The sequence below is a fragment of the Diplodia seriata genome, assembly GCF_021436955.1.
Source record: "Diplodia seriata strain FDS-637 chromosome Unknown scaffold_1, whole genome shotgun sequence".
Lineage (NCBI taxonomy): Eukaryota > Fungi > Ascomycota > Dothideomycetes > Botryosphaeriales > Botryosphaeriaceae > Diplodia > Diplodia seriata.
This window is the reverse complement of record NW_027117308.1, coordinates 1513694-1538766: the sequence shown is the minus strand read 5'-3', so window position 1 is coordinate 1538766 and position 25073 is coordinate 1513694. Positions and strand designations below refer to the sequence as shown.

At 57.2% G+C, this 25073-nt stretch overlaps 8 protein-coding genes across 8 annotated transcripts; 6 read left to right on the top strand and 2 right to left on the bottom strand.

The window, feature by feature from the left end:
- Window positions 1–635: 635 nt before the first annotated feature.
- On the top strand, window positions 636–2322 carry GWT1 (Glucosaminyl phosphatidylinositol (GlcN-PI) nositol acylation protein; the record flags this gene model as incomplete). Its single annotated transcript, XM_066771971.1, has 2 exons — window positions 636–728; window positions 778–2322. 2 exons carry the CDS (start codon window positions 636–638, stop codon window positions 2320–2322), a joined length of 1638 nt encoding a protein of 545 aa, XP_066637250.1.
- Window positions 2323–3909: 1587 nt separating this feature from the next.
- Window positions 3910–5317, bottom strand: SLS55_000459 (uncharacterized protein; the record flags this gene model as incomplete). The annotated part of the gene is made up of 4 exons (XM_066771970.1): window positions 3910–4128; window positions 4188–4967; window positions 5019–5146; window positions 5197–5317. 4 exons carry the CDS (start codon window positions 5315–5317, stop codon window positions 3910–3912), a joined length of 1248 nt encoding a protein of 415 aa, XP_066637249.1.
- Window positions 5318–5768: 451 nt separating this feature from the next.
- SLS55_000458 (uncharacterized protein) lies at window positions 5769–8464 on the top strand (the record flags this gene model as incomplete). The annotated part of the gene is made up of 2 exons (XM_066771969.1): window positions 5769–5986; window positions 6025–8464. 2 exons carry the CDS (start codon window positions 5769–5771, stop codon window positions 8462–8464), a joined length of 2658 nt encoding a protein of 885 aa, XP_066637248.1.
- A 970-nt stretch (window positions 8465–9434) lies between these two features.
- SLS55_000457 (uncharacterized protein) lies at window positions 9435–11158 on the top strand (the record flags this gene model as incomplete). Its single annotated transcript, XM_066771968.1, has 4 exons — window positions 9435–10095; window positions 10148–10383; window positions 10484–10877; window positions 10932–11158. The coding sequence occupies 4 exons, from the start codon at window positions 9435–9437 to the stop codon at window positions 11156–11158; spliced, it is 1518 nt and encodes a 505-aa protein (XP_066637247.1).
- Window positions 11159–14023: 2865 nt separating this feature from the next.
- SLS55_000456 (uncharacterized protein) lies at window positions 14024–14971 on the top strand (the record flags this gene model as incomplete). Its single annotated transcript, XM_066771967.1, has 2 exons — window positions 14024–14228; window positions 14346–14971. The coding sequence occupies 2 exons, from the start codon at window positions 14024–14026 to the stop codon at window positions 14969–14971; spliced, it is 831 nt and encodes a 276-aa protein (XP_066637246.1).
- A 769-nt stretch (window positions 14972–15740) lies between these two features.
- SLS55_000455 (uncharacterized protein) lies at window positions 15741–16430 on the bottom strand (the record flags this gene model as incomplete). The annotated part of the gene is made up of 1 exon (XM_066771966.1): window positions 15741–16430. One exon carries the CDS (start codon window positions 16428–16430, stop codon window positions 15741–15743), a length of 690 nt encoding a protein of 229 aa, XP_066637245.1.
- A 2016-nt stretch (window positions 16431–18446) lies between these two features.
- On the top strand, window positions 18447–20628 carry SLS55_000454 (uncharacterized protein; the record flags this gene model as incomplete). The annotated part of the gene is made up of 3 exons (XM_066771965.1): window positions 18447–18624; window positions 18681–18766; window positions 18835–20628. 3 exons carry the CDS (start codon window positions 18447–18449, stop codon window positions 20626–20628), a joined length of 2058 nt encoding a protein of 685 aa, XP_066637244.1.
- Window positions 20629–22618: 1990 nt separating this feature from the next.
- SLS55_000453 (uncharacterized protein) lies at window positions 22619–23145 on the top strand (the record flags this gene model as incomplete). Its single annotated transcript, XM_066771964.1, has 2 exons — window positions 22619–22627; window positions 22783–23145. The coding sequence occupies 2 exons, from the start codon at window positions 22619–22621 to the stop codon at window positions 23143–23145; spliced, it is 372 nt and encodes a 123-aa protein (XP_066637243.1).
- Between the last annotated feature and the right edge of the window lie 1928 nt (window positions 23146–25073).

Here is a 25073-nt window from a genome sequence, read left to right as displayed (position 1 = left end):
TTTCTCTTAAATTGGTAGGGTAGGAGGGGTTGCTGGGGAGCGCTCCTCCGCCTTATGGCGCTCTGACACGCGGACGACCAGAGCGCATGCTCGACAATCTGTGTGGCGGGTTCCTGCAGAGCGATGCATATAGAAGGGCGCCATGTCCGACCCAGAGTGGGTGCGGCCGTCGCACAAACATGGTCCAGGGCCATGCGCATTTTCGTGTGCGCTGTTGGGGGCGTCAGGAAGCGCGACCGCCCGTCGTGATAGGTCACGGCTCAAGTGCGCGGGCAGTCAGCTTTAAGATGTGATCAAACAGAGGCGGATGACGGGCTTGTCTCGAAGAGATGAGAAGGTGCAGTGGAGGCAAGGGAAAGCTCGACGTCCGCAGCTGCCGTGGTCGGTGAATGTCTTTTCCGACCAGTCGCGCGTCGCGCTCACGCTTACGCGCCCCCAGCTGATCGGCGCTGATCGAGCGTTCGAGCTGTGGAGCTCTGCCGAGTCGGGTGCCTGACATTTCAGGAAGAGGCCAGCTTGAACGCCCTCACTCTTTCTCGCCTTTTTCGCCTACCGCGCCAACTCGTTAGAGTCCTGCCCTCTCTCAAGTCATGTGAAGCAGTCTTCTGTCACTGCTCCCGTCTTTTTCCCACACAATGGTCCACGACAAGGCTGCGAAGGAGGCCTTCGTCTCCAACCTTCTTGGAGGCACCGTCTCCGAAATCAACCTTGTGACCCTCGTTGCGCCGGTGCGCTTGATCCAGAAGCCCTCAGATTCCAAGCTGATTCCATCTGCAGTCAGCGCTTCTCCTCTGGTCTGTCTTGCAAGCGCGACAGAACTTCTTCGCCCCTTACACCGTTGCCGCTTGCGCAACCGACATCCTCCTCAACTGTATCGCCATCCTCCTCGCGACCACGCTTTATTCTTGGTCGCCGCTACTGCTCAATGCTCTTTTGATTGCTCATGCCGCATTCGCCGCCTTCACATCCGCTCCCCCGAGTACGCACAGCCACCCTCGCGTCCCTTCGCCGTCGAGAGACATTGCGCCTACAAAGGACCCGCTTCCCCAGAAGCCGTTTGTAACAGCATGGAGGGGCGCAATGATGATTGTGACATGTGCTGCCATCCTGGCAGTTGATTTCAAAGTATTTCCTCGGCGCTTCGGCAAGGTCGAGAACTGGGGCACATCTCTGATGGATCTGGGAGTTGGCTCATTCGTCTTCTCTGGCGGCGTCGTCTCCGCGCGTGCAATCCTCAAGCAACAAGCCACCGGTAAATCCTTGCCATTGACCACTCGCCTTTACGCCTCAACGAAGCACTCTATACCTCTCCTTGTTCTCGGGTTGATCCGCCTGTGGACCGTCAAGGGCCTTGACTATGCCGAACATGTGACGGAATACGGTGTGCACTGGAATTTCTTCTTTACTCTGGGATTCTTGCCTCCGTTCCTGGCGCTCTTCGAATCTGCATTTGCGATACTTCCATCCTTCACGGCCTTATCAATCATGCTCGGCGTTACGTATGAGGGTGCACTGGATTTCACGGACCTTACGGCTTTCATAGTGGCGGCTCCTCGGACGAACCTCTTCAACCAGAATCGGGAGGGGATCTTCTCCTTCTTTGGATACCTTGCTATTTTCCTTGCCGGACGCGCCACCGGGATGTACATCCTACCCAGAGATATCAGCGCAGATGAGACGCCCGTCATCGAGTCCGACAGCAATCGCGGTCGTACCTCTCGACGTGGGACTAATCTGCGCAAGAACTGCCTGAAGCTTGCGCAAAGATCTTTGAACGAACTCCACGGTGAACTCCGCCGCGTACGCTTCAATCCCCTTCGCATTTCCTTCGCCTCGCTCCCTCAGACAAACCAACTCTACGGCATCCTCAAGCGTTCTGCTTTCGGTCGTCTTCTTTTCTGGGCCATAGTCTGGAGCTCCCTGTACATTTTCTCCACCGGCTACTATGGCCTCAACCTACGCGTCTCGCGCCGCCTCGCCAACCTTCCGTACTTTCTCTGGGTGTCGGCTTTCAACTGCGGTCAACTCGCCTTGTTTTGCGCCATTGAGACGCTCTTGTTCCCCGGCATTTATTCGGCAAAGACGCAGAGCGAAGAGAGCAAGATGGCGCAGGAGGCGACAAGCAGAGTCCTGAAAGCGTTCAACAGGAATGGATTGGCGATTTTCTTGATCGCGAATCTGCTGACTGGACTAGTCAATCTGACCATTCCGACACTGAGGGTCACCCAGATGCAGTCGATGGCTGTGTTAGTGGCGTATATGAGTGTTCTCAGCGGTGTGGCGCTGGCTTTGGATGCGTACAACATCAACATCAAGTTGTGACGTCTGGATCAGGTAATAAATTCAATCAAGTTGGATACCAGCAGTCCCAACCATCACGATTACGAGTGACAGGGGTGACATTTTCGCAAATGCCGCAAAGAACGATTGATCGGCTGCGAGAGAGAAAACTTGCGTCTACACTATTATGTATGCTACCATCGCATATTACATGCCCGGGAGACCTTCGCCCTACATTACTACATGAGACCGCTCCTTACCAACGCCCTTTTCCTCTTCCTCAACCTCCCGCGCAAGGCGGGCAGCGTCAACGAAAAGAAATTCGACATGGCCAAACCACCCCGCCCAAGCGAGTTTTCAATCCCGCCATTTCATCATCAAAAATTAGGCCGCAGAGAAAACGCCAGAAGCTGTTTTCATGCCGGAAGGTAACCGCGCTGTGCAGATGCAGAAACATCGGGCAGGTGGGTCGTCTACTTGATCACGATCACCCTAGCTGGTAAGTGTAGAGAAAAGAGAAGAAACAATTTGGGAATTGCAGTTGGGCGGATTTATATTGTGGAGGGCCTCCAGGCAGCAGCGGCAGCTGCCTGTTGCTCATGCGATGTCGAGGAAAAGGCCGGCGGTTGCCTTGCGACAATGCAAATCCGGCGCAGTAGGTGGTGAGTTGGAAGAGGTGGCTGACTCGGCCTCCGGATCGCGTACGGCTGCCAGCGTGTCGTAATACGTAGAGCGCATCAGGGTCTCGTATAGAAGTACCGGGTGTTAACCCTGCAAGTGCCGTTGATCCAGGACGCCGTTACCAGCGCTCGCCACCGCCTCCGCCGTACCAGAGTCGAGTTTTTACCGAGGGTTGGAGAACGAGGGCCTGGCCATTGATCGGTGAATCCGTTGATCGCAGTTGGCCAAGGATTCGTCTGTCTTTTCCCTTTGGTGTTTCACGTTTCCCAAGGGATCCCCGGTTAGATCTCGGAGGCTGGAGGGCTGGAAAACGCGACGTCACGGACGTACGCCCAGAACTCAGGAATGGCGGGAGGCGCGGCTCTATCCGGGAACTGGGATATTGCTGGTCAGGAAAAGGCCGGTACGTCAGTCATTGGTGGTATGCATATTGTAGCAGTGGCTGGACTCGCATCCTCACCTCTTTTCCCCCCACATATCATGGAGCAAGACCGGTCCGACGCGAGTCAAACCCACGCCTGGTTTTTGTTACCAACATGGATAATCTAGTTGCAAGGCGACCATTTGGAGAGCGAGCATAACCGCTGAAGGACCCGCTGCTCCACCGCTCCGCGTGGCTGACTGCGATTCATGCAAGGGAGGGGTTCAAAGTCTTGGTCTCGAGGAGGCTACCGCCGCTGACGGCTACAACGTGCCGTGCCACATACCTTCACTGTTGTGTGGGGGCATGAGAGAAAAAGAAGCAATAATTGAGGAAAGTGGACAGAAATTTGCTCTTTGCATTACTGTTTAACTCTGAATGGTGAAGAAAGAAAAGTAACCTACCAGACGCCTTTGCTTGAGTCCCCATTCTCAAACCCCTTGTTCCAAATTCCCCAAGGCGCCTTGAACGTAAACGCCGACACGCCGATGCATTCAGAGTCGCACGACAGCGCCTCGTGATGCAGCCTACATAAATACCTTCTTCGCGTCTCTGGGATGGCTCTCGCCCGGGCAGTACGGGCACTTGAACCTTGCACCTTTGCTGATCCTGTCGAGAGACTCCTTGGCGATGACGTGACCGCAGGGCATCATCATTGGAGGATTCTGGTCCGTGGTTTGTTCTTTGGATACTGGGCACACGAAAATAGAATGGAAGTAGTACGAGGGTGGCAGGGGGATTTCGACCTGGTCAGGTTAGGCTACACAACATTCCGGGCTGCGTGTGATCGGCGCAGATGACTTACTGGAAGCTCGTTCTGGGACGTCCATTCCGTCTTTTTCTCCCGCATGATACTCTGCAGCTTCAGCAGAGTTGGGAGTGCGATGGCGCCAGCAGTGGCAGCAATGTACAGCGGTGAGTCGGCGGAAAGGCCGAGGAGCGAGCAGAATTCCCGAGTGAAGGAGTTGGCAACCTCCTCAAAGGCATGCTCATTGTAGAAAGTCCGCTTGTAGGGCGAGTCGTTCATGTTCTCCCAAAACGCCATGGCCCCGATAAGCTGCTGTATCTCCTTGGAGTACCGAGACTGGAAGGCGCCAAACTCGCTCCTGGCGTAGGCCCACGCACGCAGCGGGCCCTGGTCAGGCTCGGAAACGGAACCGTCCAGTTCGTGGCCCATGAATAGACAGACATACTGCAATCTGCAAAGCTCAAACTCCAGGTTGCTTCCCCGTGCCTCCAGCTGCGCGCTGTGCTCTCGGCTCCATGCGATGGCCGGCTGGAGATTCTGCTGCTGCTTTAGCTCGTGCAGAATATGGTACATTTCCGCAAACTGCTGCTGCAGTGCGCCGCTGTCCATCTGACCGCCCGTGAAAGCCTTCTCCCATTGCTCAGCCGTGTAAGGGTGGGGGTTGTTTGCTGTCAAGGAGGGATTCGGCGGACGAGCCTTCGATTCATCGATAAAGGTCGACGCGACTCCGAACTGGCCTTCGCGGAGCAGATGCATGGCTATAGCGCGGTTGACTAGGGACGGATGTGCGGAGAGGGCATCGTTTCCGGCGTCCGGGAGAGGCTTGTCCTTGAATTTCTGGCATGCGGGTTAGACATTCTCGGGGCAGACGTTGTTGCGACGGCGTACCTTATCGAGGGCCTTCCCATACTTGCCGAGCGCTTGATGGACCTCCTTGAGGTCTTCGTTGACCTTCTCGAAGGACTGTTTGACTGGGGCTTGTGCCTTCGCAAGCGTCATCTGCGCCGACGCCGGGTCTGCGGCGATGTTAGTCAGGCGTTCCAAGAGCGGAGGCGGACCAGCGCACCATCAGCGACCTGGGCGCGGGCTTTGACGAGCAGATCGATGGTCTTCTGAACGTCATTGATGCTTTTGCTGAGGTTGCCTCTCCTCTGCAGCTTCTCGTGCTCGGTCTTCAGTGTGTCCATGGCGGCGGCGGGATGTCTGGTGGCGGCGCGGATCAGGGACGGAGCGGGGCGGCGGGAGAAGTGGCGTGAAGGAGCAGCTGGGGCTGCTCTAATGCGACGTGGTTAGCGGCAAGCGATGGAGTCACATGGGACGTTGCCATGTTCAGCGGCAGGACATGGTGTTGAGCGGCGCTTGAAGGGGAATGGCGAGAGCTTGTGACCGCCCGGGGCTGTGACGTTGCGCCGCATCAATCACGAAACGCCGCCCCGTGCCTGGCCTCACGTCGCATGCCACGCCTCTGCACTGTCGACGAAAAGATCCCAGGCCGATCTCTCCGCCCGCATTGGCCTGTCCGCCCCCGTGTCAACATGGAGGCGTCCGTTCGAGCGCGCAGCCAATACCACCGTGCTCACTCCTAGTCCTGCCGAGCTCCAGCTCACCCGAACCTCCACCTCCGCCGAGGTGCCCATCATGCCGCGCAACCACCTGGAGCTCGAACCCCGCGATAGTGGACCTGTGCTGGTCCAGGCCGGACCTCCTGCGAAAGACGTGGATCCGCGCGCGTCTACAGAAGCTCGCCGCGACGCTCCCGAGGCCGCTCAATCCGCCGAGCAACTGCAAAGGGGCCCCGTTCAGGCAGGCCACCAGCGCTTCGTTCTGACCGACAGCGTTGCCTTCAGGCAAGTCCCGTAGACCTGAAGTGGGCCCCGGCTAACCGCCTGACCAGATACCTGGAAGAAGACCCCTCGACCGTCGTGCTTGACCGCCGCCGCGTTCTCGAAGGCTACGAATGCTACATTGTCGAGCAGTGGGCCTGCGCCCGCACGCATCCCACCTTCGTAATTACCACTTACACTGGCGACCCATCCCACAAAGTAGTTGCTGGAGTGCTGAGCGTCCCCACCGACGAGAAGACCTGGTCATTACGTCTCCGCATATACTTCAAGGCGCTCAGCCAATACCATGCGCGTCCTCGAGATACCCCTCTTGGTACCCTTATGATCACGAACCTAAGCGTGTTTCCGTCCTCATTGACCGTCATACCTGTTCCGGATGGAGATGTCAGGAAACACCGGGAGTCCTTTTTCGTTAACGAGAACCTGAAGAGATTGGGATGCTCCGGCCGGGTTGGAATCACGCTTGCCACACCAAGCGGCGCTACTGAAGCCAAATTCCAGCAGCTTTATCGCACTAGTGAGAAAATCCCTCTTGCTGGAGCTGTCATCGAGCTTGTGAAGTTATGCCAGGTTGCGCTGGTTCTGTTTGGCAAACTGGAACCAGAGTACGCCGACGGCCTGCTATGCGACGTTACCGAGAGGGCTGTAAATGACTGGTGGGTTGAGATCGGAAATGAGTACTACAACATAGAGCCTCACGACGGTATCTTGGGTCCCACTACCGTGTCTGCCTTGCTCGGTACCCTGATAGGAGCGCGCAATCGGCTTAATGCGTACGGAGCGCCTATTGCCAAAGATGTATTTGACGTCGAAAACACGAAACGAGGCATAGCCTATTTCCAGAAATCCCAAAGGCTCCAGAAGACGCGCCGCCTGGATCGCAAAACCCTAGGGCTATTGCACCGCACGACTGCCAAAACCGCGAGTGGTGAAGGCTGGACAGTACCGAAAGCTGTGAAATCCACCGTCGCGGAACTCAGTGGCAAAGGTGGAGAGATGGTGATGGACATTGTCGGTGGAAGAGACAAGGCTGGCATTGCGGAGGTGGAAACTGTTGACATCGAACGATTCGTCCAACTGATCCATGGAGAGCGGTCGAAGTGGCTGTGGTATGGGAAGCCGAGGAAACACCACAACAACATGTTCAGCAGACTTCCTGATGAGGATACCAAAGCAAATCGTAAAGAGCCCAAGGACGAGGATGACCAGGTACCCGCCATGATTCAACGAAGAGAGTCTACCGCAGAACCACTCAGGCTACGAAAACGAGATACAGGAGCTTCTGTTGACAAATACTCCCCTGAAGATAAAGAGTCACGGATCAAAAGGGCCACAGGGAAACTTGGTGATGCTCGCAGTGGTATTGGAGGACGGCTCAAGGACGTGGTCGGGCTGCGTAGCCATCAGCACAAGCAGGCCAAAGTCGAGAATGACCCTCTTGTCGTTCCAAGTAACAACAGAAGCACCAGTCTCCTGCGTCAGACCAGCACTACGGAGGACCGCGCGAACTACCCTCCTGAACCGAGTCCTCGGGGCTCGATGGACATGTCGAGTGCAGCCGAAGACACGGTGACGGATCGCCCAAAGCAGTCGCAGGGGCAGTTCGCAAAAGTCCTGTCGGAGACGCCTCTGGATTCACAATCCAAGGTCTTTAATAGTCGGGATAGTCTGCCTGCTGGCGACGAACAACCGGAACTTGGTGCAGTCCTGACGAATGAAGGCACAGCGCTGTCGAGAACGGAAACGGCCGACGGTTCGATCGCAGGGTCCATCTACCGCGGAATCGACCTGGATGAGCTTTTTGAAACCAACGTGCAGTTCGAGCCGGGTCCGCTTTTACGACGCACCAACAGCTATTCTCAATTGGTCATTCGCCGCAGCTACGAGAGCCGATCCGAGGAGCGCTGGCCCCGCCGGCTTTCACTCAGCATTGCCGAAGAGAGCCTCTTCCGGTGGCAAAGTGTCACGCAGGAGCTGGAGGAGGAAGACTCGGGAAACACCGATCCGAGGAAGCAGCTAGCGTGCGAACAGCTTGCCGCTGAAGAAGCACGGCTCAACGGGGAGCGCCTTGCGCGACTGGGCAATGTGGTCAACACGTGGGTGGAGGGAACCATCAACCACGTGCAAGAATTAAATGTCATGGCAGAGCGCGACCAGCAAGATCTCGAGGAAATCTACTATCCGCGACTGGACGAATACAACTCGCTTCGAGAGGAATCAAAAGAGATGCTGTCACAGGAGCGCGCAGGACTACACGAAGCCATCAAAGACATCGAAACGCTAGGAGCGAAACTCGAATACGAAGTCAACGCTCTGCGTGGGAAAGTAGAAGATGTCGAGGATGGTGTCTCGGAATTCGAGAAGCAGGTGCTCGTGGTTGAGGACATGGTGCAGATGCTTGAAGACGAGTGCCGGCCAAGAGAAGGGTGGCTGGGCTGGATATACAGACGCGCAACTGGCGGCGGAGAAAAGCGAAAGGCGGAGACGTGAGGTGGGAAGTCCTTTCGTCACACGGGCGGTGGCTTGACTCGCAGGTTGTTGGAGAAGCCGCAAAGACGAGGGCTGCAGGGACGAGGGCGGCTGCAGTGTGTCGGCATCGGTGTAATTACGTCGGCGGGGCCAGCAGCAGACTCTGTTCAGGGACGCTGAAACTGGGCCTTGCAGCGGTTCGCAAAATCAGAAGCATCAGTTCAGTTGAGCAGACCCTTTCCCGGAGGCTGTGCTCCATGAGGTCATGGGCTACCTATTTGCAGCGATGTCTTCGACTCCCGCACGATCTACGCACGTCATCCGATGCATTGTTGCTATCCCGAGACGACCGTTGCCTGTCTCGCATGTTCCGCCGAGCTCCGCCCAGTGCGCTGCCGACTGGTGAAAACACAGTCCATGGATGTGCCTGTCTCTCAGCGTCACGTGCCGCTCCAGGCTCCGGGCGGGCCAGTAACGGCTGCCGGACGGCTCCTCTGACCAGGGTGTGACGGGGCTGCAGTGGTGAGTTTCAACCGTGCATGCCGGCCTCGCGTAACCCGCGCTACTGGGCCTTGCGAAGATCAGCATCATCAGTCTATGCTTCCCCGGACAACCCTGGTACACGGCTTGCAGTTGAAGGGCACGCCCCTCTGTGCCGTCTTCCGAACAAGGCATTCACCTGTCCCAGCCGCCGAAGATCTCGACTCTTTTCGTCACGATCGTAAGGAAACCGCCGCCCTCGTATGATCGGGGGCGGCACCGTCGCAAGGGAGCGAGCCACGACGCGTCTAGTAGACGAGCATTCGGAACAAACGGAGGGTCAGGGTAGACGGAGCGGACAAGGCTCCATCATGCTGATCTGTTCAAACTGGGAAGTTGTTTGAACCGCTGCTCCATTTTTAAACCGCTCAAGGCCCCGTCCGCTCTCCCTCATGCATGCCACAGGAGTGAGACGTCCTCTTTCGCCAACGTACTCTTTTCTTCATACGCCATGTCCCAAGAGCCACAAGCCCCTCTTCCGAGCTACTATGGCGAGAAAACCACGGATGGGCGTATTGTCAAGCGCCCGTCAAGTGAACTCCCGGATATGCCGCCGCTGAGGTCTCCTCCTCCCCGGACCAGCTCCGAGCAGCTAGCTTCCTTGAACCCCAACGCCGTGATCCCCGAAATCCAGTCACCTTCGGAAGTCCTCTCCCACCAGAATTCCTTCAGCGGCCCCCGTCCGCCTAATGCGATCCAACGTTGGGCCCCTCCTTCGGATCCTCGTGTCAATGAACATGCATGGAGGAGCACTCCCAGCAAGCGCAGGCTTAGGGACGAGTTCTACTATCCTGACTACCATGGTCCCGAGCGTAGACCCTATTACGACTATGATGATGAGCATCCTCTCCGCCGGAACGGTACCGCCAGTGCCCGATCACTGAGAGAGTATCCCGGCCCCGGCGCCTTGACCTACCGCAACGTTACCTATGCCGAGAAGCCCCACGGTCCCCCGTCGCCTACCAACCCTCGCGTGCCACGCCAATATTCTGACGACAGCTACGTCTATCCCACCAGCTCTGGGGGCAACGGTTTCCGTGGGCCGCCTTCTGACATGGGCAAAGTGGTCCGGCTGCCGCTCATCTGGTGGATGAACTCGGAGGCAAAGAACCGTAAGACAAGACCCTCAATGGTTCGGCCGCTAACTTTGCTAATTGCATCTAGACTTTGTTGCCGCAGTTGGAGAGTTCGTCGGTACCTTTATGTTCCTGTTCTTCGCCTTCTCCGGCACGCAGGTTGCAAATATCGGATCTCAGAACAACGTCCAGAACTCGACCACTGGCGAGTCCACTGGATTCGACGTTAATACTTTGCAATACATTGCGCTCGTGTTCGCCTTTTCGCTAATGGTAAATGTCTGGATCTTCTTCCGCATCTCGGGTGGACTTTTCAACCCAGCTGTAAGTCTCAATGTTCTCCAAGTTCAGAACAAAGCGATGCCAATGCAGCTATTATTTTTCCCTTCTTCTTCTTTTCACTCGCTGACCTTGTCGCAACTAGGTCACATTTGCTATGGTGATTGTAAAGGCCGTCCCGATTCCGCGCGGCATCCTTCTCGTATGCTCTCAACTCGTCGGCAGCATCTTCGCCTCGTACATTGTGTCGGTCCTTTTCCCTACCCCTTTTTCTGTTCGAACCACCCTTTCGGATGGCACCTCGACAGCACGGGGCCTCTTCATCGAGGCCTTCCTGACGGCGGAGCTCGTCTTCACCATATTCATGCTCGCAAAGGAGAAGCACAAGGCTACCTTCATCGCGCCCGTCGGCATCGGTCTCTCCCTCTTCATCGGGGAAATGGTCGGGGTGTACTACACTGGGGGTTCGCTGAACCCGGCTCGTAGCTTCGGGCCTTGCGTCGTGAACGGCCAATGGGATTCAGAGCATTGGATTTACTGTAAGTTAACCAACTCCCATGCCAGACCGCACACTTTTCTGACGCCGTACGTAGGGCTCGGACCTGCCATGGGCGCTGTCATGGCGGTGCTGTTCTACGAATTCATCAAGATGCTCGAGTACGAGATGGCCAATCCCGGCCAGGATGCGGTGCATGAGGAAGAAGCCAAGAACGAGGCCGAGTCGCTCAAGAACAAGGAGAGCAAGATCTCGCTGGCCGCGCGCAACCGCGCCGACTCGATCATGTCGCCGCCCAAGAAACGGTACACTGGCGACGCATGACTGCATGGCGTGTCTCCGTCTGGGATCTTGAAACGCTTCGGCCACTTGTTCGTCGATGGCGAGCGGAATAAGCGCTTGAGCTCTCCCAGTGAGGCGGGCGGTGTCGATTACAATGGTGGTGATGACGACCGCAACCCGCGCAGTCCGCAAACGTTGCGGCGCATTTCCACAGTCCGCTTTTCGGATGACCCAGCGGTCCTGATTGGGTCGCCGAAATGATTGAGGGCTTTTGTTCGGCCCCATTCGCCGCACGTTTGTATTTTGTTTGAGGTTTTTGATTTCGAGCCGAGACGATATTATGAACTGCTTTGTGTATTGTCGCTATCATTCGCGTGTCTGACGTTATGACCACATCTTCTCAAAGCGAGAATCGGGGGGGGGGGGGGGGGGGGGGGGGGGGGGTTTTGACACTGGAGCTTGTGCACTAACAGTGCTCGCTCTATGATGCTTACATGGTGTCATGCAGAAGGATGATTTGGAGTACTTTGGACAATAGTGTTCTCTTTATTAGATGAGTTTTCTGATTCACGTAAGGAAATTGCCTTTGACCGCCCATCTTTGACAGAAACTTCGGCCAGTTGTTAGAGCCTGCAATTTTTGTCGATTTCTTCTCCGTGTGGATAGTTTGCGCTCTGTGTGCTAAAATCTCCCATGTCCCCCACGGCTTCCGCCATCCGTTTCCACATACCTGTACGCTGCATTGACCACAAACGTCACAGTTCACAGCAGGTGACAGATCCAATATCCGCACGTAGATGAGACAATCGCGTCCGGATATTGGATTCAATTGCCTACATTAGAATGGTGCAAAGTACCTGTGAGGCGGACGCGGGTTGCATCGAAAGGAAAAGGTAATCAAAATCACCTGTACCTGTAACCCGGTCTACTCAAAGAAAGCATGGAAGGAAGCGGGGTATGGTAATCACCGCAGAGGTCGCGCAAACAAAGAGAAATGATACGCCAGGCAGGAAAATCCCAAGGTGTGCAAGCGCTTATTGTGTGCTTGCTGCCGTGTTTGATCTACGTTCGCGGCAAGGATTGCGCCAGGGGTTTGCACTTTTGGATTTTTGGAAAAAGGCCGGGACACCGGGGCTCACGGCCTGGGAGATCCGCAGAGGATCTTCAGGCACGACGGTTCTTATTCGCTTTGACTGATGGGTCAAGCGGGACGGACTGATGACGGTCGTGGTGATGGGGTGCATGCATCACTGTCACAAAGATAAGAGGTGGACGGGTGGGAATCGGGAGATATGCGCACGGATTGAGATCTGGAAAAGAACGACAGGTGATCGTGCGGATGGCTGGGGAAAGAAATGAGCTAGATTGGGAGACGCGGGACGGAGAGTAGCTTTCTACTCGCCGGCAGCGCTGGAGGACGGGCTGGGGCACGTTGCTTACGCATTTTTTGCTTTTGGCGTTCGCGTGCCATGCGTGTCACAGCAGTCAAACGGCACAGAGCTGCGACACTAACGCAGGTTCTTCACATGGAGGGTTCATGCACTTGTCTTGCTTTTAGGGGCTTGGTTGAGCGGCACAATGTATGCGGAAGTATTCAATTGCAGTTGGCGGCGCAGCAGCTGTAGCAGGCTTGTCTCCATTCTCCTGCTCATCTTTCTGCCCGAGGCTACGCGGTCCCAGGAGATGGAGAGAGTGGTTCTTTCAGAAAGGGGCAGTGGCAAGAAATGCGGGGTTGATATGTCGAAAGCTGGGCGTCGCCGGTCGGCCGCCCACCTTGCTCGGTACACGGCACTCTGAATGTTCAACCTAACGGAGGCAGTGAGAGACGGCGTGGGCGGCCGTGGCAAAGTCGCCGATCATAGGCATCCCTCTGGGGTAAGCTGATCTTGGGGGGCCACGCAGGTAGGATAGATCGACGGAAAGACTTTGCCCCTGCGTCGACGTCGTTTCTCTGCCGCGCTGTTCACCAGCCTGCGGTACGCTTGAGCCCGTCAGGCTAGCGCGGTTGCCTGCAATGGAATGCTAAGATGTTAGAGCAGAGCTTCATTTCGCGGCTCTGGACAGCATCCGGGCGCGAGTCAGAAGTAGGGTGCCTGCCCAAGTTATCTCCGGCCCCAGATGGTCCAGCGCTGCGGTTCAGCTTGCTGGGCTCCGATTGGTCAAGCGGATGAGAAGGGACAGCGACCATAGATAACCGAGCTGTGGGCGGGGCGATGAGGCAGTGTGCGTGGTCTGAGCTGCGCATCAGGCAGAAATCACTGAAGGATTTGGCAGCACAGCAATGAGGGCTGCTGGGGCCAAGAAAGGGCGGTGATTGTGTGGGCGGCCACACCACGTTGGAAGAAGCCTTGCGACCGTAGTTATAACCCCGCTGGCCAACCTTGCTCGTTCCTGGCAGCCTGCAAGGAACGGGGCTGAATGATACGACAAGGCTTATGTGCTTGAAGCTGCTCATGCCACGGTGCAAAACAAAGATGCGAATAAAGTTGGTCGCCTCCACAAACGTCTCCACAGCCACTGACCGCAGCGGGCACGTGCCCATACGCCTTCCCGCTGCGGGCTAGCGTAGGAGCCTCAGGAAGTGGCTTCGTTGACATCACGGACGCCGCTGCGGCCACTCACAGGCTGAGCTGACCCATGTCAGCCTTGGCTGCACTCAGGCTTTCGCCTTCCGCTGCAACTCGCACCGTTCCAACCACACCCTAAGGATCGCACCTCCCGACGTAGCCTGTTTGCAGTCATCATATATTTCCGCACCACTCCTGCGCTGTGACGTGGTCTCCGCCACCTTGTCTCACACATACATCTCCGCTTGCTTTCCGAACTTCGACTGCAGCAATCATACTCACGATATAACCACCAGACCCCTTCTCAGCCTTATCGCACACACAACAAGGATCCCCAAGCATGAGGCTTCTGCACACTGTCGTCGCCTTCTACGCCGGCGCCTCCGCCGTGTCGGCACTGTCGATCCCGCGCGACGTCAGCGCCCTGGCTGTTCGCGCCACTGATGACATCTCCACGATCGGCGCCCGCGCCGCATCTCTTTTCGACTCCAAGGCTCTCGAGAAGCGCAAGGGCGGCGGCGGTCGCGGAGGTGGCTCCAGCAGCGGTAGCTCATCATCTGGCAGTGGCGGTAGGTTTCCTGGCCCCCACCAAGCAGCCACACCCACCGGCGCATTCACCGCCGTGTCGCACAGAGAGCCAATGTAGCTGACAGCACACGTAGGTCGCAGTGGCGGCTCGTCTTCCAGCAGCGGCAGCTCCTCCAGCGGCCGCACATCCTCGTCTTCCAACACCGGCGGCAGAACATCCTCAGGCTCCGGCACCCGTCCCGCCTATGGTGGCGGCGCGTACTATGGTGGCGGTTCCTCCGTCCCCTATTCCGCAGGCAAGGCCTCGCCCCGCGGCATCAGCCCGTTCCTTTTCCCGCTCGCCGCCCTAGCCTTCCTGCCTGCCATCTGGCTGGTGTCGAGCGCGTACGGCGCGTACGGCTACCACTACAACCATCCGTACAGCTTCCGCAATACGTCGGACCCCAACAACAACGGCACCAACACGACTCTGCCCGTCGAGTGTTACTGCCAGAAGTACACGACGTGCGGCTGCGATGACAACAATGACACGGCCTACTACGCCAGCCTGGTCGGCAACGGCAGCTACGATTCCCTCAACAAGAGCCTGGTCACCGTCGCCCGCGTCAATGGTACTGACACCCTCCTCATCAACGGCGTCCTGCCCAATGGCACCACCGCCTCCGGCGGTTCCGACTCGGCTGCCCCGCCCGCAATGGCTAAGTTTGGCGGCTGGTGGGCTTTTATCACGCTTACAGTGTACGCCGTTTGCTTCTTGTAGAGGCCTACAAGACAAACAACTCTTTTCTTTTTTGACTTTTCCGTGGAGGGTATTCGGTGTACATATTTCCCGTTGTCCTTTCACGCACGACTATTAATCACGTGGTATGGGGATGGTTCACGATTTTAAGATACCCTTCACCTTTTTTACGTTTCATCACGAAAGTTCGTCAAGCTGGGAGAACAAAGGAATTGGAGGAAAACCAGAATAACGGGATGCATTAAACGAGCTACAACGGCCGTTTTCTCTTCCCCTTCTCTTCATCCTGGCCCTCAGACAATAACGGCCGAATAGACTTTTACCAGCAATTATACGTATTGCTTCACAGCAGGAGAACAATCAGCTAGGCAACCGGCTCCAATTCTTATCCTCGCTTCTGTACTACCAGGACCTTCAGCATCTTCTTTATGTAGTGTTATGACAGCTTTTCAATCCAGCATTGATGCCGTGAATATATCTTCGCTTAATGGCATATTCATCCACAGCGTGTTGCAAATGACATGTTATCACAGCAACGAACCTCATATCGCAAGCACATTGCATAATGGCCAAAGTGATCGTCAAAATGAGGATTGTTGACTGGCAACCTATTTCTGTACTTGAACATTCCATTTCCGCCGTGCCGCATTAGTCAACCTCTTTATGTACACACAACACCGGTGGGATTGGTTGCCCCATGCCTTTGATTTTCTTGCCTGCCTCCAAGTCATCATGACGCGATATATATCGGGAAGTTTGTCGCAGGAACTGACGAAAAAGGATTTGTCAGTTAAGTGGCTCGCTTCAGAACTCTCTTCTCGAATTCTCTCTGCATGGGGCTGAGGGAGACTTCAGAGAGGCGCCGGTCACAGGTCTTGCTGCTCTCCATGTGCTGGCAGAGACTGCTAAGCAGGGGAAAGCTGTCACCGCAGTCCTCACACGCAAAGGGAAGCTCCTCGGTATCCACCTTCCCGTCCTTCGCGCCCTGGCGGAAGACTTGGCGGTACTTCGGCTTGACGAATTGGCGGAGGTTGGTGCACTTCACCATGAGCTTGTAATTGATGTCCTCGGAGCTGCAACCGGAAGGACAGGCTCCGGACTCGAGGTGGCTGATCATGTTCGACGCTTGTACGAACTTGTTGAAGCAGCCCCAACACTCGATTGTGGGTTCATTGTGGTAGTCAGCCATGTGCTGCTTACGACGTGGTTGAGTGTGGCAATGGTAGTCGCACTCCTCGCATGCGACAACATCCTTGAAGTGCTGATCGAGTGAGCGAGCGGTGAGGAACCAGTGATCGCAGCCATCACACGCGCCATAGTAGCAGCTACTTTCTTCGAAATGGTCCTCTAGCTCAGAGCCGTACGCGCCATCGAAGCCGCAGACGCCGCATATGTGGTGGGCGCTCGAATTATCCCAGTGTGATTGTCGGGCACCGATTGAGCTAAAGTGGCGCTCGCAGCGCACGCAATAGATGTGCATTGAAGAGTTGGCGAAGTGCGCTTTGATGTTACGGAACCATCGGCCGCAGCCTTCGCAATATTCGTCCCTGTTTGTGATAGGTGAGCTAGCTGTTCTGCATCTGCACTGAAGCTAAGGACTTACATGGTGAAGGACGCGGCCCTACAGCCGCCCTACGGCGTCAATGCAAGCTTGGGAGGTGGCGCAATGCTGAGCTGCAATTGGAAGCCAGAGTTGGGGTGATGTGTGAGGAGTGTAAGAGCGAAGGCAGAAGAAAAATAGCTAAGCTTAGACCCTGGACCCTGAGTTGGCGTTCGGCTGCGTGTGGTGAGGTGAAGCTGTTTGGCATTGGGCAGTCACCCCGCGTGCAACCGCGTTCGGATTCCGGTAGGCAACTCTGCACAGCCCTTCACCCGCCCTGAATTCATGTTGTGTTGGAGCTGCTTGTGAAAGAGCGGAAGAGAAAGGTGAGGTGCTGAAGCGGAACTGTCACAGTCAATGTGTCAACCACCAAGTGACTCTATCCTGCATATGCTTATTACGAACAGTGACGGGAAAGGCTCGCTGCAGGGACTTGCCCTTGCATGGCGCCCATTGGTTGCATCTCTACGGTGATCTCTTGCAGGCTTGCGATTATGATGCGTCAACATCCCCGGAACTGAGTGCTCACGCTGTCAAGGGAAAATAAAGATAAAATCCAAACGCCAGTTGTCGCTCCTTGACTTCAGCGCCGGCCCTATAACATGGCCTTGGATCCAGAGCAGACTTAACAGCGTTTCGACCCTGCATAACCAGGGAGAGATCGTGACACGAAACGGGCGGAATTGAAGAGAGGGGTGAGGTCGCAGTTGAGATGCATCCTTCGCCCCGGATCTTCTCCGCCACCGAGGGCACCGCCATCGCCCGAACACGTGTATGCTGTACATTTATAGTGCATGCGGTTTCAGGCCTGATCAGGTGCTGTGGGCCAAGGTGGCTTTCTCGGTGGCTTTCCGTGCCCCCGGACAGTTCATTGAATTAGAGAAGCCGCTAAGTCGTGCGCGCAGACGGTTCATCTCGGGCCCAGCAAGGGAGCATAATAGATGAGCGGGCCAATGGCGGGCCGCAGCGGGGATTGCTTTTTGTCTGCACAATTTCCACCGGGCCTCCAGCACAGCGACGGCGCCGCGGGCCGCTGTCATATCAGCATTTCCGTTGGCGTTTCAGCTTTCGCTCGAGGCGCCCTGGCTGAAGGGTGCATGAGGCCGTCGAATTCGCGTCGTGGGATTGCTTTTGGGCGAGGCTTCTCGCAGCCTCATCTTGCCCGGCACGGGACAAGGTTTCGCCCTGGACAATCTGCGGCCACGGGCACGGGTGTGGTGGGTGCGGGTGTTCTCGAACGGCATCAGAAAATTCTTGCAGCCTGATCAGCGTGTTCCTGGTGGACGAGTCTCGGGCGATGAGCAAAAAGGGCGTGGCACGGCGCCCCCTGCGGGCCCTCGCGCGATGGGCGTCGAAGCGAAGCTCGGGGCGTGCGCGCGCCGGATGGCTGGGCGGGCGCAGTCGTCAGCTGGGCTGGTGCCGCGGGCCGCCGGGGGTATGGATCGCTGCAGGATGCACTCTGCTCCTGATGCCGTCATTTGCTCCGTGACACTGCGCTGCTGCCCGCGGCCGGGCTGGCTGGAGAGGCTGCAGTCCGGCGCGCGTAGCCCGACGCTGGCGGATGCAACAGGATGGCCGCAGGGGTCGGGCATGGTAAGGCGCGCGTTGAGTTGGCGAGGGCACGAGGATCGGGGCGATCAACTCGAGCCACGGTCCGCGGCGCTGCTACGTCAGGCGGCTCTCGAAGGGTTCGCAAGCGTCAGCCGTTGGGAAGCCATGCCATCCCGGCAGCTGCAGCTGCTGTCCCGCATTCTGTGCAACCCATTGCCCTCGCTCCCATTCCTCCCGCAAAGCCCTGCGTTCCCCCGGCCGCGAATGTATATCCAGAGCCGCAGCACCCGCCCTCTGTAGCTGCACACAACCTCACGCCAGCCCGGCCGCCCCGGCCTCGCCAACATGTGGCAACGCACCAAGCACACCAGCAAGTCTGGCTTCGACAAGCTGTGGGGATGGGCCGACAAACTCGGCGCTCCCGTCAACCGCCTGTCCAACCGCCTGGGCTCCGAGGCCTTCTGGCCGACCACGCTGGACAAGGAAAGCGACAAGGCTGCACGCATTCTGCGCAGCTTTTGCAGTGAGTATATCCGTTGCGGAATCTCGCGGAGAAGTCCGCTGACCACCGCCCGACAGAGGATGGCTTCTACGAGGAGGAGGTCCTGGACACCACCGAAGGCCCCCAGCAGAAGCAAAAAGTGCTCAAGAAGATCCCGCAAGAGGTACACCTAGCTTCGCGTCAATTCCACTCCGTCGTTGCGCGCTTAATGCTGACGCACGTCGATTCCAGGTCATCCGCGATGCTGTCGGTCTCGCCATCTTCACAACAATGCGCAGTGGTCTCTGGGTGTCCGGCGCCGGCGGAAGCGGAATCTTGGTCGGACGGACAGAAGACGGCTCGTGGTCACCACCTTCGGGCATCATGCTCCACACCGCCGGCCTCGGTTTCCTCGTTGGCGTTGACATTTACGACTGTGTCGTCGTAATCAACACACACAAAGCATTGGAGGCTTTCTCAAAAGTACGATGCACCCTTGGAGGCGAGATCAGCGCGGTCGCCGGTCCAGTCGGCGTCGGCGGAGTCATAGAATCGGAAGTGCACAAGAGACAAGCACCCATCTTCACCTACATGAAATCGAGGGGATTCTACGCTGGCGTCCAGGTAGACGGGACGGTTGTGATAGAAAGGACAGACGAGAACGAGAGGTTCTACGGTGAACAGATCGGCGTTGCAGACATCCTTGCTGGCAAAGCACGGCATCCACCTCCGGAGGTCCGGCCTCTGCTGGAAACCATCAAGGCAGCACAAGGCGACACCGACATCGACCACAGTCTGCTATCATCTGAGCCGCCGCCAGGAGACTTCGAGGTCGATGCGGAAGACCACACATTTGGGGTTCCCGACAAGACGGATCCTTACGGTGTGCTCGCTTTGGAAAAGCAGGGACTGCACATCGTCGAGGCAGGCACGGGGAGAAGGCCAACGAGTGAGGCTTTCGAGTTCAACCCGAGCCCTGCAAGCCCTCTTTTCTCCACATTCGGCAGAAGAAGCTCTGATCGGAACAGCTATCGGGACAGCCGGACGGTCAGCAGAAGGAGCAGCTGGAGGACTAGTACCCTCAGCAGTATGACTGATCGGGCAACTCAGACCGTCGATATGGGAGTTCAGACTGATTTCGATGGGCCCAGCATTAGCAGCCAAAGGGTGTCGGAATCTGATAACCGTTCGCCTATGAAGGAAATTCCCGAAAACGAGATTGCTGAAAACTCACCTGCTGCACAGCCCGCCTTGTCCAGGAGAAGCTCGAAGTCCGCCACAAGGTCCATGAAGAGCATCAAAGAGGAGGCTAGAGAAGCATCTGAGGAGGCACAGGAGATCGAGAATTTGGAGAAGACGGAGGAGAAGAAGCAGGAATTTGAGTCCGCTGCAGAGAAGCAGACAGATCCAATTCCTAAGGTGCAAGTGGAGGATCTCCCCAAGCTGCAAGTGGAGGACGAGGAATCATCTCAAACGACAGATTCGGGCTTTGAGGAGATCAAGGAGAAGAGTGAGGCTGGTGCCGGCCTAGGCGCACCGGAAACCAACCCTGTGAGATTCTCAACCTACGACTTCGAAAATGTGGCTGTCGAAGAGCCTGTTGTGCAACAGCTTAGGCAGGCCGCCACTCCACAGGCCATCCGCGCGAGACTGGTTACTGTGAAGAAGCCAAACCCTCCCAGGATCCCGCCGCGTAACCCAATTCGAAACCGCAAGGGTCCTTTGATTATCAATGCGGAACCACACAACGATATCCATGCTCACGACAGCATGTCTCCCCGGTCGCCGCCATCTTCGTCTGAGCACCCGTCCGTCAGCACCGTGGACAGCGCGTCGACGATCAGCTCTCGCGACTCATTCACGTCTGACGAGGGAATGGACGCGATGAGTAAGCGTATCAGCGTGATGAGGACGAGCGACAGTGACGAAACTGAGGGCAAGTCGGGAAAGAAGCAACTGTCGAGGAACAACTCGGATGACTTCCACTCGGTGCCTGCCACCCCTGAGCAGCGCCCCAGGAGCCCGATCGAGGAAGACTTCTCTTAAAATGTTAATGAAGTTTAGGAACACGCCGTTTGTACTGTCTAATTCGGTCTTCATTTCTGTTTGGTCCTTAGCGCTGGCATATATTGGCTTGGAGTCTGGGACGACCTTTGTACGACACTTCGATTCTACACAAAATCTGTGGGCTTTTGGCCAAAGTGGCTTGGGAGAGGGGTTTTCATCAGACGGTTATGCGTACGCGCAGGCATTGGAGATTGGGGCTTATGGGGTATTTGGATGGTACATATCTTTTCATTTCCAATTCCTCGGATGTGGATGTGCGGCTTACTCGACTCCTCCTTTTGGATTTTTCGTCTTGGTTCTTCTACATTCCGACGCTTACCCTGTTTCTGTGAGAAGGATTCTTGGGCATAGATCTTTCCGAAGAATGTCTCTTGGCTACGTAGTCTCTAGTCAGTCATTGCAACCACCTTCGTCACTCTGCTGTGAGCAGGCACATGTTTGCCACCGTCCGGACAAATTAGCTCGGGAGTGTTCAGGTGACGAGCGAGCGTCACGATGGGTGCAGTGCCGCAGGACGCTTGCGCCGTGTTTCTCAAGGCATTCACCGCTGCCCAAGTGTGTCAGCATTCACACTGCTGCAGAGTGGGAGCCGCCGTGTTCCGATTGTACGCGGGACGGAAGGCTTGCGCCTTGCCGTGGGAGGGCCAGGCACGATGGATACGGCTGGGGTATATCGGAAGATTTGTAACTCGCTCGAAGCGGAAAGGCGCTGCCAACGTGCACCTATTGTCCCCGGAGTCCTCAGCTTATCATATGTCATTATGCCGTCCGGGGAGGTGAAGTCAGCATTGCAAACAGTGTCAGCCCCCACCTTGGTGTATCGCGCTTGTCACGAGAGAGGCCGAGGGCGCGAGGCCGCAGACCGCTGCTTGAGTCGGTGTCCTTATAGTCGAATGCGGGCTCAGAGCTGCAGCGGGCGAGTGGGTAGCCGGCTCCGCACGCGGGTCTTGGGGGTCTTGGGGTCTTGGGGGTCAGGGTTCTGGCGGTGACGTCTGCAGGTTTGAGCCTCATCTTGCGCGGCGCCAGCCAGTAGGAAGCCTGGCCGCGCGGATCACGACCCACGCGCAGCTTCCTCGTCGCTCGCATCGCCCAGCCGCCGACGATTCCTGGGTCTTCACCACGCCGCCGCCGCAAACCCGCCCGGCTACCGGGTCGCCAGGGACGTGGGCCGAGCAGCGCCTGCCGCGTCGCCGCCGGCCGTGCAGCAGCGCGAGAGCCTCGTGCTTGGCTCCCTGTCGACGGCAGGACCGCGCTTCCCTTTGCGGCCGTGGCGGCCTGGGGTGCTGGGGCGCTGGTGCAGGGCTGGGGCGGGGCCGAGATCTTGGGACAGCACGGGCGGCCGTCAGCAGGGCCGCAGAGGCGTAGGTGGGTGAGAGGTGACAAGCCGCGAGCAGTAGCAGCACATCCGATCTGGCCCGCCAAAAATAGCGGCACGCCCGTAGCACGCTCAAGCTTCACCCTCACGGTCTCACACCGCGATTCACCGCTGTCGACGATGCCGCGGCCGATGACTAACCGGCCGTGTTCTCACGTAACCTCCAGCCACTGCGCCCTCCGCGCACGCCAAACCTCCGTCTCCACTCGCCATTTCTTTTTGCGGCCATAGCCCAGCTGTACCTGCTTCGGATGCGCATGGTGGTGTGCGAGCCCGGGCCCCCGGCCGCCCTGCTCACGACACCCAAGGCCGCGCACCCCGATTCGCGCCTAGCCCGCCCCGTTGGAGTCACAGCCCAGGGCCGCGGTAGGATGCCGGCCGCGGATCTGGCGCCCAGCTGAGGCCACAGAGAGCCTCTCCATCGCGGTCCGCAGTCGTGCAACCGAACGCCCGCTCTCCCCCGTGATTGGGACTGAGCCGGGGCGGTGCTAACACGACATGCAGCCCTATCTAAGCATCTGTGCTGACTGCTCTTCGTCCTTTCCTTGCAACTGACCTCTCCTCCCATCTCGCTGCCTGCCAGCGACCTGCATGATGCACACCGTAGGGCTGCTTGTCGTCGAGAGAGCCTCCTCCCTCGTCATTGCCTGTCAGAACTGCTAACACCTGCTATATAAACCCGCTGCCTGACTCGGGAGCAGGCCATTCTCACCACCAAAACATCCGTTCAACATATTTCCTCCACCGCAGTCCTCCAGCTCTCTTCAATTCCACTCATCGGCTCTATTCGGGCTGGTTCTACTTTCGTCTATCCTACACTCCTCCACCTACTCTACCTTCCATTCAGCATGTGCTACCAGGTCGTCGAGCGCTATGCTGTCTGCCGCTGTCTGTACCACAAGCACGCCATCGACCCGTGCGCGCAATACGGGCAGTATGGCCACAGTGTCCAGGAGAAGACCGTCCTCGTGGGCTACGCCTGCAACGTCCACACCAACTACAGCTTGGCTGCGCCGTCCTCGAGTTCCGGATACGACAGCCAACTCCCCCCAGACTCGGGCTACTCGAGCTACTCGAGTCTCGACTCCTGCAGCTCCCTTCACCGCTACCGACGCTTCTAGCCGTCCGAGCATTCCTTGGTCGTAAAACATGGCCGCAATGTGGAAGCTACGGCGCTGGGCATCTTTTCCCCCTCCGAGCTGGGCAGGTTCTAGGATGTTTGAGAGAAAAAAGCTTTCGACAGTTGCTCCAAGCTCCACCGTTGGACCCTGCGGTCTTTGGCGACCGTAACATACGGCTACACGGCATTTCGAGAGCTTTCACTGGTACATTTTTAGACGCATGTTGACTCGTCGTCACGCCCAGTGGAGTTCGCAGTCCTATTGGGGCTTAATTTTTTTTTGTCGTTTTTTATCTCGTTGCAACAAGCAACAAGGGGCATTTGCGAGCACTTCACTGGGTCTAAACGCTGTTACGGCGGATGAGCATTGGGTTGGCATTTACTTTGGGATTAGTTGTTTGGAGCTGGAGTCGGGACGATCGGGATGCCGGGAGACAGCTGCGAGCATGGTTTACACGGTTGCATTCGGAAAGCATGGGTCTTGGAGTCCGGGTAGCAGCAGGGAAGACAAAAGAAGAGTATGTGGACCGGGCAGACTCAACCTTCTCTCTTCCCTTCAATTGTTTTCTCTCTCTTCATCTCGCGCCAGTCTGGAGCGGGCGTTTTCCTTCCCCTTTTTCCTTCTGCCCTTTACACTTTGGGGTACCTCTGGGTATGCTTCTTATCTGGTGTTGTTAAGCTTACTGAAACTACTCTCCACAAGACAGTATGATTTTCTGGAATTGGTCCTGCTCTGGCCTGTGACGGCATTGAGTCATGGAGGTGTGGGCGGTGGCTCAGCTGAGAGAGCAACGTGCCGGAGCGCGCAGGCAGCGATGGCGCGCAGCATGTGCCGTGCGCTCTCAGCTGCGGCATATGCATCGCGGCCAATGGACGAGACGGCCAGCTTTCTTTCGTCCTTTCACCGAGGCAGGCGTATGCACTCCGCCTCCACGAGCCCCTTCCTTCCAAATCACAAGCGGGCGGGAACTCCCAGCAGCAGCCCGCCGCAGCAGTGGGCGCGCGCGCGCGCAATGGGCCGTCGTCGCGCAACCTTGCAAGCCGGGCCTCAGCTGGGAGGAGCGGGAGGACAGGATGGTCGTCACCAGACGGGAGGTGGCGTTGCGATTGGCCCGGGGGCCCGCGGAGCTAGCGTGGATTACTACCTAGTCGCAATTCACGCACGCACGCCTCGCCAAGTGTGTGTGAGAGGGAGTGGCAGTGGGAGCCTTCACTGCTCTGGAACCCCTGCTTGCTTGCTTGCTTGCTTGCGCAGCTGCTGGCTGATGCTCGGATGTGTCAAGCCACCATCGTCGTCATCGCGTCCGTGTGGCTTTGAGCCCTGCTCTGGTAGGCAGTAGTCGCGTGCTCCGCATTACTGACACCTTGCCTTATCCATCCTTGCCATCTGGATCAAGCTACAAGCCACGCTCGTCCTTATCCGTGTCCGATACCAATCCCGGCGATCGCATGATGATGCGAGTCCTGCTTCGCGTGGAGGTGCCTGCTTTTATTTTCTACACCCTCGTGTCAGCGGCTGCTGCCACAGGTACCATTGACGATACGATGTGGGGAAAGTACGAGCGTCGGGGCAAGGGGCACGGTTGCGATGGCTGGTGGGGGCCTCACAGCCTGGGGGCGCTCACGCAAACCGAGGAAGCGACGGCGATCTACCGGAGAAGGGAAGGAATGATGGCTATGTGTGCACGGATGCCAAAGGGTCAAAGTGTCAAAGTATGCTCGGGCTTCCGGCTCCGCGGCGCTTAGGACAGCGGTGATCAGAGAAAGAACGACGTTGTCAGCGGAGAATAATTTGGAAGAAGCGAGCAAAGGCTGCCCTTAGGTATTCTTCAGCCATCGCGCGGCTAAGCGACCCTGCAATCCGCGGCACCAGCACAATAGCCGCCGCCTATCTGGGCCGCGTCCTGGGTTTGGTTCGCGGCCCGCCTC